Here is a 12,595-nt window from a genome sequence, read left to right on the forward strand (position 1 = left end):
TCAAAGATGAAAAAGCTATTTCAAGCACCCACAAACTGCAAAACTGTCAGGGGGAGAAATTAATTGCAGTCCGTGTGCAAAAATAGAGTCAATGAAGGGGCAGTCCTGGTAGGAGAACACAATCTGAATGCCCACATCAGCATGGGGCTGCAGTCCCTTGGCCTCACAGCCCAGCCCGGAGCCCAGGGTGCCAGGGCCACCCGCTCATGCAGGAAGGGCGAGGACATGGACAGGGCCCTCAGGCCTGTCGCCGGGCTCCTCCGTGGGCCCCAAACAGCCCCTGATGTGGCCCACGCAGCCCCTGGTGCGGCCCAAACAGCCCACACAAGCCAGAGCTCCCCCCGCCTCACAAACGCAGCATTCCCCAGGGTGCTGGGGGGTCCTGCCACCACCTGCTCTCCCCAGCCACCTCAGCAGCCTGCAGCCCTGCAGCCCCTCGCCATGCCCTGGCGGCTCCCTGAGGCAGCACCCCGCCCCCCCCCGCCAGCTCGGCACCCCCTCGACACCCAGCCCCTGGCCCTGGCAGCCACCCCGGGGCCCTGGCAGTCAGCACCAGGCCCTGCCACCCAGCCTGCCACCGCCCTGCCACCCAGCCTGCCACCGTCCTGCCACCCAGCCTGCCACCGTCCTGCCACTGCCCTGCCACCCAGCCTGCCACCGCCCTGCTCCTGCCCTCCCACCGCCCTGCCACCCAGCCTGCCACCGCCCTGCGACCATCCTGCCAATCAGCCTGCCACCGTCCTGCCACCCAGCCTGCCACTGTCCTGCCACTGCCCTGCCACCCAGCCTGCCACCCAGCCTGCCACTGCCCTGCCACCCAGCCTGCCACCGTCCTGCCACCGCCCTGCCACCCAGCCCGCCACCGCCCTGCCACCCAGCCTGACACCACCCTGCCACCGAGCCCGCCACCGCCCTGCTCTGCTGTCCGTGTCCAGGGCAGGACCGCAGCCCCTCGCCACGGGCCCCTCCCAGGCAGGGCATCCCACCTCCCCCTGTGCCCACCCAAGAAGTGTCCTCCGTCCCTCCCGACCTCCCCTCTGCCCCGGCCCCACTGCCCACACCGGCGTGCGCCATCCCCGCCCGGCCTCCCTCACCGCCCCCGCCGCCATTACCGGCCCCCTCGGCCGACAGGCGCGTCGCCGTTGCCATAGGGACAGGCAGGGGCCGCGGGGCACCCTGGGAGCCGCCGCGCCGCCTCGCCCGCCCGGGCCGCCCCCGCAGCCCCTTCCCTCGCCCCGAGCCCTGCTTGTTTCCACCCGCTTATTTCTGTGCCTCAGCGGGGTCTTCGTGGGAATTTGGCAATGTGGCGTGCAGCCAGCGGGTCCCCCGCGCCGTGACCTGTGGGCCGCGGACCTGGCGGTGGCTGTGGAGGCACCTCAGTGTGTGTGTGTGTGTGTGTGTGTGCGCGCCCGGGAGCGCACAGGCCGGACCCAGCAGGCTCCGAACTCACCGTCTGGGTGAATTATCCCATAGGATAATATAGGAATATTATCCTATGGGATATCCCATAGGAATGAAAGCAGCAGGGGCAATACTTTTCTTCAAGGTTGGACACAGTAGGAATCATGCCCTAAAGGCCTCACCTGCCGGGCTCCGGGTGGGCAGAGGCTTTGGGCCACAGCCGTTTTTTATCCTGTGTAGTTCAGTGCGTGTTTCAAAGTAGAACAGGAGAGAATATTAATTGGCAATTTTGTCCCAGTCCTGACCTTGGATGTTTGATGGTGCAAATATTTACTGCTTTGAGTTTTAATTATTAGTATTGCTCTACCAGCAATACTTACCAGCATGCTTTGCAAGCAATGAGCAACTGCATCCTTTGTATTTCTTCAGAGCTCTAGGAACTAAACACATTCATTTGGAAATGGTATGTTCCAAATGGCTAGCCATTTCTGTTGAATTGACTAGACTATACTTGCACACAAAATCTGAGAAATGAGTATGTGTAATCACTTCTGGCAACACTTTTATAGTTTTGCATTAAGGTGGTTTAGTTTTGCTTTACAGGAAAATGCTCTGAAAATACCCAGTTTTAACAGGCTTTTTCTTTTTGCTGGACTTCCTATTGCCTCACAGAAGAAGAAAGAAATGATGGATGGTGAGCCACAGTAAACGGTGCAAACTATCCATACTGGTATTTTAATTTCCAGTGAGGTTTTTCAGGATCCCTGTTCCATACATGGAATACTGCATTTCCAGCTTAACATAGTAGTTTGCACAGACAAAAATATTACTTTCAAGAACATCTTTACTATTGTGCATTTGATCCAACCTAATCAATCCTGGAAATACTTTATCCCATTTTAAGTGTTTTCAGGATTGGACATTGCTATATTCAATATTAACATTTGAAACATGTGTAAGCACTTGCTAAAACCTAGGCCAGTTTCACCTCTTACCATAGGGACAACTTTAACTGAGCTCAGTGGCATGTTGCTCAATTACAGCAGAAACAAACTTGGCCCTTAAAATCTGAAAGTAGTCTGTTACCATTTAACGTTCTTAAAATACCTCTCATGCTCAGGGATCTCCTTAGGCAAATACATGCAGGCAGCCACTGAATTGTGACCATCTCTGGGGCAAAAGGCAACAACCAGATGTGAAAAGAGCATCCTGGATAACACAGTAGAGTAGGATATTTTTTTACCAAGTATTCTGGACCTCCTCCTACAGCTTGTGCCCTGGCAATTTTCACTGGTGGTGCAAAAAGGAGAAAATACAACAGTTTCTGGATACATAGAATCAGCTGAATCACCTTCCCTCAGTATTCGGAAGTATACTGACACATATTTATATCAGAGAAGTCCCTGAGCCCCACAGTGTGGATGATGATCTGAATTCTTTAAAGCTGAGAGCGTTTGTAACCGAGGCTTATTTCAATATGATCTCTGCTATAATTACTTCTGCATCTATGCTCCCCTTGCCCTCCCCTTCCTCCATCCCATTTTATAAGGTGAAATTTGCAGCTGCAACTCCAGAGCCTCCTTGTTGTGGTCAGGGAGAGGGTGCAAGCCCTGTTATGCAGGAGGTAGCTGTGACAGTGCCCATACAACATTAAACATTACCCAACAGCTTTGTGATCGCCCCCAGCACAAAGCTGCCTGCGTCCTGTCCCTTCTCCCTTCTCACTTGTCCCTTCCCCCTCTCCCAAATATTTCTCCAGCTCAGTCTCATTGGTGCACTACTCTCCTTTGCCTTTTTTGGACTGCCACCCTGTCAATCTAATGCAATAAGGCCAGGGGCAGGTGCAAACCCCTTGCTATGGCTCTTCTTACTAACCAATCCTCTACTGGCCCCTTGTCCCAAAATACCTAAGAGCCAATGGAGTGGGAAAACCCGGGACCTGGGGAGAGGCCAAAGCTGCTGGATTGCTAGTGGGGCATCCATTTAGGACCTGGGTTAGCCCAGGAGCTGCTGAACGCTTGGATTCCTCTTGGAACTGTGGTGACTTGTGGATAGCAGGGGTGCTCTGCTGATTCATTTTCATCACTGTCAACATGGTGATCAAAGTATTTGTAGCCACATCTTCGGGGTCTACAGCGGTAGGTTTCTCATTTAACATACTCCTCTTTCTGCTGGGATCAGGTTGGTAAATTAGCTTAGAAGATCCCAGGACAGTCTGAGTTTGCATGTGAGAATAAAACCTACTGGATTTCTTCTAGTCCTCACTGGCCACCTTGTTATTGAAAGCTCCTCAAGATGTAGAGAATTCCTGTTAATGCAGGCTTTTTTGCATGCGAGGTTTTACTACAGTTGTAACATTTACGTACAAGTTATCTGTCATTTAATAGATATGTCTGTTTGAAAAAGTATATGCAATATATATTCACTGAAGAAGGAAAAAGTGGTATTGTATTTGCACGAAAGCTAAGGTAGATTGTTTACAGTAGAAATGAATGCATTTGTTTTTAAAAGAGACTTCAGAACACTGCTTCTGCAAAAGGGGAACTCTGTCTAAGATAGAGCCTGAAGCCAAAGTAAGCTGAATCAAGTTATACAGAAAAAAATTCTTCCCCACCCCATCCCCTTCCATAGCTTTTTGCAAACTTTTTTTTGTTTTTTTCCTTAGGTTGGTGTTTGGTTTATTTTGTGCATGTGTGTTTCTCTTGAAATGCTATACTGATGATTTTTAGTATTGAGATCTACTGCTGTAGCTGTCAGCACAGTGTATCAGCTGAAGGGAAGGGCATGTGAATAGTAGGGAGGTTGGAAGTCCATGGGAGGTGGGAACCGGGAAAGAACTGTTTCCTTTTATATCCAGTTCCCAGATGAGCTCAGATTGCAGGTTTCCTTTGGCAGTCACTCACTCACAGTGACATGGCTAAACAAACTGGCTGGTACTTGCACATAGCTATAACTACATCTCTGTCTCTCTGACATTAATGCCATATCTTTAAGAAGATTCCAGAGTTGGAAAGCTCCAAAAAACACCCCCTGTTCATGGGGCCACCATCTAAAAAAATGAACCGGGCGTCACTCACTAAAATTCAAATTGGAATACAGCTGAGGATGTTTGTAGTTCTCTCATCAGCTTATCTCACCAGCCTCTCACTAAGCCTGGCACTTTATATTTACTATTGGCATTTTAGCACTCTGTTTTTTTTATAAGAAACCTCAGATGCAAGTGAAAAAAGGAAGAGGGGGTTGAAAACCACAGGTTTGGTAATTTGTAATCTAGCAGTTACTGGTCAAGTAGCTTTATAAATTGCCACACGCTGTGTGTCAGTGGTCTTTTTGCTCCTGTTTGTCCTGTTTTGGTCTCCTTCAGTTGATCAAAGAAGAGTCATCCCTACCTCCTTTGCTACTCATCCATTTTCTGAGGAAAGTTGTGACTGTGACTAAATCCCAGAGCAGACAGTGTGTGCTGGTGCCATCATCATCCTGTGTGCCTCAGGCACAAACTGTTGCCACCCCATCTACAGGACCGGGGCTGTAGTTCATCAAGGCACTTGTACAAGTGCTTGGATTAAACGTTGACATTCAGAGATCACTTACACAATTAAAACTAAGCGTGTCACATATTTGTTTAGCACTAGCTGAACCAAGATCTTTCCTCTGCTATATGCATTCCTTGTATCTCCTCCCAGCTAGCAGCTATAACCAACTCCTTTCCTCTTGGAATGCAGTGAAGGCACGTGTATAGGACTGACACCACGCAAGCTTTATCCAGCCATTTTGAGCTGTTAAGCATTGCTACTGTGGTTTATTACTGCTCAGAAAGATAGCTAATGCGAGTGAACTGTTATAGGTTTTAAGTTTATTAATGCCAATCTCCACTGTATGTTAGCAGCCTACAAGAGCTGTTAGTGAGATGCCAGACATATATTGGAAGGGCAGGCATGGCATCTTTACACAGCAATATGCCTTTGTATTTTCTGCGTTCTGGTGTGTTGGATGTATGTATAGCTGCAGCTATCTCAGAAGGCAGCATGTGTTCAGATTACTGATACGTAATTGCAATGCCAAGTAAACACAATGTTCAGCTGGAGTACTTTTCCACATTTACTGATTAAAATGGATAGAGGGTATCCTTTCAATGAACCTTTAATGAGTTTTGGTATATATAAAATAAAACTCACTCATGCAAAAAGCCAGCACAAAGCCCAGTGTATCACTAAAATCCTGTTACAAACAAATTTTGTATCAGCCATGTACAGCTTTTCCTGAGAAGAATGAATTTAATCCCTAGAGCTTAAATTGGAAGTCTAAATTGTTGTAGTCACACTGATGCTCTCTTCAATGTGGCTGATATCCGTCAAATGCATGTTGTTAACTTTGAATTTCAAATTAAGATGGCCCAGCCTCCTTTAGCGTAAATCAACAGATGATCATTGGTAAAGAATAAAAATATGTACAACACAGTCACACTACTAAGTGCAACCGGTTATCATGTTAATAAATACTTTTGAAAAGTGAATGCAGTGAACCCAGTAACATTCTCGTGCTCTGGATCAAATACTTGAATGATATAATTCACTGTGGCTCTTAGAGCAAATCTGCAGTTTGTATTTTTCCTCTCAGTGGTTCAGAAATGTATTTTAAATAGTTTCAGCTTTATTATCTTTCTGCTCTAAACTTAGCTGATATTGAACTATTCATTAAGCAAGCAGAAGCAGAGACATTTATAGCTCTAAGAAGTACTAAGTGCTTGGCTTGAAGCAAGCAGTAAAAAAATAATTTTGTTACTAGCCACAGAGGTGTTTAGAAATGAGCGATGTCCTGCAAGGTTCTAAGGTACCATGAACCATGGGAGAAAGGAGGTTCATGTCTTACACAGAGGAAGACTTCCAAAGTCTTGCTTACTGCTGCTCATGGTTAGGGCACCTCTAAAATCCTTTTGTTCCCAGCATTTCTGGTGACATTTTATGAACTGGCCCACCTTCAAATTGGTAGATCTCAGAAAGGCTGAGGAAAATGTAGACAATTTGAATTATGTCCTCTAAAATGCAGAGTAGGGAGTTGTCATCTGTGACTGTGAATCTAACCATATGTAAACCTGAGCTCAAATTTCAAATTAATTTCAAGTCAAATCAGAGATTAGAGTGTGATAAATAAGAATAATTATCAGGAATAGATTGTCTATGTGGTGTTACAACATTTATGTTCCTCTAGCTGTAAGATGTTGACTATATACCATTTGCTTCTGCCATAGGCAGCTGGTCAACAGGAATGCTCTGGACTGTGAGGATATAGATGGTAATATTTAATTATGCATCAGGTGAAACTAATATTATCTGTAGTTCTTACACTCCAGCTAGATAATATTTATTTAAAAGTTTTTTTCTTATTTTAAGGGACTAGCAGCTAGGGATGGTGGAACTTACACTTTGTTGAAAGGGAAAGTGACACTGATGAAATAATATCCTGCTCACCTCCACTTTCCAGGGAATAATCTGAATTCTTCCCATGCCATCAGAGACAAGTGAGGGCACAAACAAGCTCCTGCAATCTCATCCGTTCTGGGAAAACCTTTGCATGTCATCTGTGTTGTTACATCCTGGAAGATTTCCCTCTCTGAGTGCCATTTGCTGGAGAGATTCTTTTGGGTGCCCAGTTACCTAGTGCCAGCCACGGCAGAGGCTTGCTTTATGGCTTCGTGCTTAAGAGTGTGTCCCAAGTCTTTTGCTCTGCCTAAACCCTAGTGATTGTAAGCCTTAAGACACAGTACATCTTCCGCATAGTTTATTGTTGTTATCATCATGGGAAGCTTGCCTTTTCCTTATGCAGGCATAATTGCATGTGACTTTGTATTTTTCCTCAGCATTCATTTTTCACACACCCCTCTCCTAATTTTTTTTCAGTCCTGGTGCTGTCTGAGCCTCCTGTGCATTATGAACCTTAAGCTGAAGAAAAATTTTTTATCCAGGTTTAGTTCTAGAAGTTATAGCTACAGCCATAAGCAAGGGAGCACAGAATCTATAGCTCAATTTCCATTACCTCCTGAGGGGCACTTTCCATCTGGGGCACTGGCTGTTCCAGGAGCCATATCTACTTCAGTGCATGTGTCCAAAGAGACAAGCTGACGCTGAAATTGCAGCTGACAGCACTTGAGTACACTGGCTTTCAGAGCATGTGATGAAACTCTTAGTACTGGCTCATGAAGATTTTATTAACCATTTATACAAACATTATCCTGCCACTTCCTCCAATGGAGTGTCCCTCAAACAATCCTTTCTGCTGCCTGAACGTGTTCTGCAAATATCTGTGCAGCTAAATATCCATTAAGAAAATGACCTCTGTTTAAAAAGTGAAAAGAAGAGTATAAATAAACACCTTTGAGATCTGTCAACTGCATGGCTTTTGAAGACTTTGGATTAGTGTTTCCGTTCAAAGTGATATACTTTTTTTAGCTCACCAGAAACCTCTGTTGTTGTCATAACAATGTGCAGCATTTTATGTTTGTTATTTTTATAAGCAAGCATAGCTGTATAGCTAGATACTTCCTTATTCAAACAATAAAAAGAAATTTTACCCTTCATCATGAAAATTCATTCTTCCAATATAATAGGCTATCGCTCTACTTCAGCTTTTCAGATTTATTAGATCACAGAAGTACATAATCCATGAATTATTTCTCATCTCTTTGTCTGTCTCAGGCTGATTTACACTAGCTTGGTGTCACTTTAAATTCGGTTGTTCAGATGTCTGACTTGTGGAAGACATGGTTTCAAATCATATGATGGCTTGTATGTAAAAATCACCTAGATACATCATTCTAGCTACCGACTATATAGGACACTAGCTTTGCTGCATGGAGTAGCATAACTGGGAGGAGAAGAGAGTCACGTCTGGAATGCAGTTGTGCTAGATAGTAATTTAGTTGTCAGTGTCTGAAGAGCAGCTTTAGAGAATTTGTACAGATCAGTCCAAACAGTGCTTGGTTCAAATGCTGCAGTACTTGTAGGGATAAACTTTGGCCTTGCAGCTCTTAGACAAGTTAGACATATACAAAATGGAGAAGTTCCTTAAATATTGTATACCTGCATCCTAGGTCTATACAGAACTAGCATCGAAGGGAATAAGGGCCATGACTGAATTTTAGGCAGCACAGAAGCTCTGTATAACGTGCTCTATTTCTATTTAATATGTTCTTCACGGTCCAACTGGAACATCATTCTGTAATGTGGGAAATATTTAAGCACAGGAGTTAAACTGGACTGGATTTTCCTTGAGCTTTCACTCATATTTAATTATGCCTACCATTAAAGAACAGGGGCAGAGAGACACATGTGGCTTATGGAAAGCTAAATGTTGTATGTAATCCTTAGGAAAAAAGAGACGGTTACATATTGAGGACAATATGTACATTCTCAGATCTGTGCTGACTTTAGGCAGGATTAGTTTAGGTAGCTGTACACCACACTCACAAATCTGGGAGCAGAGTAGGAGGCTTCCTGCTGAGCCTCATTTCTGAGATGGAGGTATCACTGCTTCCAGGAAGGAAAGAAGGAAGCTGGGCGGTGCAGAGTGGGGAGTAATGGCAGTGCTCTGGATGCTGAGAAGCAGTGTTGAATCTCAGCTTCAAAAAGTTTGGGGGCTACTGGAGTAGTGAATCTGACCTGACATACTTTCATTAGTTCTGCTTGCAATAACAACTGCTTTGAGAAAACAATTTTCTTTTTAAAGAAGGCATTTTGGTTTTCCTCTTTCCTAACCAGATCAAAAAGAAACAGCAAGAAGTAGTGGGCTTTTTAGAGGCCAACAAGATTGACTTTCAGCAAATGGACATAGCAGGTGATGAAGACAACAGGAAATGGATGAGAGAGAATGTCCCAGGTGAAAAAAAGCCTCAAAATGGAATTCCTCTTCCTCCACAGATCTTCAATGAGGAGCGGTACTGTGGGGTAAGAAGCTGCTTGGAAATTTAAAAACCATTCAGATAGTCTTCTTTCACAGAAAGTGACTCTTTTCCATTAGTAGGAAGTGTCAAACAAACTCCTTCAGATAATTTGAGATCCACTTTGAAAGAACAATTCTTAGAAAGCATTTTTTAGGCACAGAAAAGTAATGAAACAAGATTTTACTCCTTTTTTAAGAGAAAAATATACACAGAGGGAAAATTGACTGCAGAAACTCTGCTTAACAGACTGTATGAATTATCCCTTGCAGCCCCAGAGCCTGGAGGCCCAGAGCAGGACACAGAGTCCACTGCAAGGCGTGGAGTTTGCCATCTGTGAGAAGCTCTGTGTTTTCCTCTCACATTCTCCTACATCCTGCTGTGTAGATCACTCACCAGTTGTCCTACTGTTGGCTGCCTGCCTGCACTCTTACTTAAGCTCCTGAAGAGCAAAGGCAGTACTGTCTAGATGATACTATGGCTTCTTCACACAATATCTCAGGATAACCAAATGTAGACTATGAGGACAGCTCAGCTACACATGAAGTAGTAAACGCTCAATTATTTGGTTTGACAATACCAAGCTACTCAAGACTAGTGGGGTTCATAGCAAGGCTGATCTGCTATCTCTAGCTGTATTGCACTTTGCTTCTTGAACTTCCAGTTAATTTTGCATGGTGAGTGTTGATATTTTGTTTGTTTGACACAGGCTTACCTGGGCTGCTAGGAAGTCAAGTAGATGTCTGAGGCACCAGGGGCTGTGAACAGAAATCTTTCTTTTCCATATTATTATACCAATATATAGGAATTATAGTTGACTGCAATAGTTCTAGTATGTGGCTTGAATTATCAAAATTATATTGCTTATTCAATAAATATCCAACTCTTCATAACATAATTTGTAATGCTTATCAGATACTTTTGTATTTTCGTATATGCTTGTAACAGGTTATTTCTCTTGAGAGTTTGTTCAGATCAGTGACAGGTAATACTGTACCAGCATGAATATTAGGATCGTGACTCAAAAGAGATATCTGAGGCAGTTTTTTTCTCATAGTCTGGTTGGAAATACATAGTCTGGAAAGTACTCCGATATGATCACTGAAATGAACTTGCAAAGTACTCTGAAACGCAGAGCACATAGTCAGCCCAGTTTTAAGTTACTCCACAAATCCAGTGTGAACTACTGCAAAGGTTGTTTTCAGAGAGAAGGGATTTACATGCCACTAAGTTTTCAGAATTAACTTCAATGCTCTCAGAACAAAAGTTGCTAGTATGAGTAACAGAGTGCAATTGTTTCCTCATTTTCTCATAGGAATCTTGAAAGAGAACTTGGTAGGTTAGAGTTCATGTGCATTTTTACGGCCAATCTGCACCAATAAAAAGTATAATTTGATATATCTTATGCTGGATTTTGAGGCAACCAGTGTCACAATAAATATTTCTGATATTGCCTGGGAAGATTATATAGTGAATTAAAAAATAATTGCCTTACAAAGCATTGCAGCTGGTCAGCCTTGCCAGTAAACGATAAATATACAGGTTTTACTCCATGTCTGAAGCCATTTCAGGAAGCCAGATAATATAAATCTTGAGATAAATTTAACTTAAGAAAGAGTCCTTTGCAAAGACATCTCCATGTGGGAAGGGGTCCAGAAAGCAGTTGCAGATACTGATTTAAAAACTAAATCAAATTTAAAATTGGTCTAAAAGTCTCCAGAATTCTAATGTACCCAGCTCTCAAAGCTCATAGCTGATGATCCCAGTGGGTGCATAACAAAGATTAATTTATACCATCATTATTTCCAAATAAATATGGTAAGGAGATCCCTATCAGTACATGAGCCTTACCTTTCTCCTCAGGGTAAGGTGTCTTAAGGGAGCTGCACAGTGAGTGAGAAGTGGGATAATGTCAGCTGGTTGAGAACATGGCCAGGGGCTGGCAGACTGGTGCAAAATTCCTCCAAGTGATATGATGTCTTCTGCGACATGTCTACAATATAAAGCTGGGGATTTGCATTCTACTTCCCTGCATAACCTGTGCAGATCTAACAGGCCCATCATTCTGAAATCCTGAACTGTTTATGCTGTTTAAGGTTTACATGATATATCTTAACTCTTCTCCTGCATCCCACCTCCTTTGTCCTCAGCCACTTTATTAAAAATGGGGCTGAGAATTGCAAAGGTCTGTCTGAGTCTGGACTCCATTATCCTGAATTCATGGAAGTCCTTTTAAAATATGTTGTTCTTGTTAATACAGTTTTCAAGGGCCTCAGTCTTGTGGCATCTAGAAACCTTTGAATTAGTAGCCCAGGTATATGCAGCCAGTTTATCCCCATTTGCAGGTATGCCAAAATCACCCTTTAGCTTAAATAGCTCTAGTTCAGTGTATTTATAAATGGGAATCATATCCTCTGTTAATCTTCATTTTGCTATGCCAAACAAATTCACCTCTTTACACATCTTTTTTTTTGCAAAACATTTTATTTTTCTCTTTCTCCTTCCTAACACTATTCTTCTTTCCTCATTCCCAAGTAGTCCTTTGGGTTTAGGTCAAACTTGTTACATTTCATTTCTGCTCATTCTCCTTTCTGAGATCACTTTCTTCCCTCACCTCTCTTTGTGTTGATTGTCCTGTATGTTTGGTTGCCTTTCACACATGTGCATGTGTATACTCATTAACGGCATGCTGGCCTTGGGGCACTGGTCTTAGAGATGAAAATTCAAGATAAAAGTTTTCCTTCCTCAGAGAAAGAGGGATTTGGAGAGAGACATGATAACCTTCAAATATTTTAAGGGCTGCAGCAAAGTTCAGCTCTGGTGCCCCCAACAAAAGGAGGGCATGGACCTGTTGGGGCAAGTCCAGAGGAGGGCCACAAATGTGATTAAGGGACTGGAGCACCTCTCCTGTGAAGATGGGCCGAGAGAATTGGGGTTGTTTAGCCTGGAGAGAGAAGGCTTGTATCAGCCTTCCAGTGCCTAAAGAGGGCCTACAAGAAAGCTGGAGAGGGACTTTCTACAAGGCCCTGTTGCAATAGGACAAGGGGGAGTGGCTTTAAAAAAAGGGTGGATTTAGATTAGATATTAGGAGGAAATTCTTTACTGTGAGGGTGGTGAAGCACTGGCACAGGTTGCCCAGAGAAGCTGTGGATGCCCCATCCCTGGAGGTGTTCAAGGCCAGACTGGATGGGCCTCTGAGCAACCCGGCCTAGTGAAAGGTTTCCCTGCCCATGGCAGGGGGGTTGAAACTAGGTGATCTTT

General features: G+C 44.0%; 1 protein-coding gene across 2 annotated transcripts in view; it reads left to right on the forward strand.

The window, feature by feature from the left end:
- The first annotated feature begins 3,409 nt into the window (after positions 1-3,409).
- The window catches only part of SH3BGR (SH3 domain binding glutamate rich protein), a 29,080-nt gene continuing 19,894 nt past the window's right edge, over positions 3,410-12,595 (forward strand). For both annotated transcript variants that reach the window (XM_027804342.2, XM_005438522.2), the window contains exons 1-2: positions 3,410-3,539; positions 9,156-9,341. In XM_027804342.2, the coding sequence (XP_027660143.1) occupies positions 3,495-3,539; positions 9,156-9,341 (231 nt within the window). In that variant the 5' untranslated portion in view covers positions 3,410-3,494. The remainder of the gene's footprint in view (positions 3,540-9,155; positions 9,342-12,595) is intronic.

This window comes from Falco cherrug, chromosome 2, assembly GCF_023634085.1.
Source record: "Falco cherrug isolate bFalChe1 chromosome 2, bFalChe1.pri, whole genome shotgun sequence".
Taxonomy (NCBI): Eukaryota; Metazoa; Chordata; class Aves; order Falconiformes; family Falconidae; genus Falco; species Falco cherrug.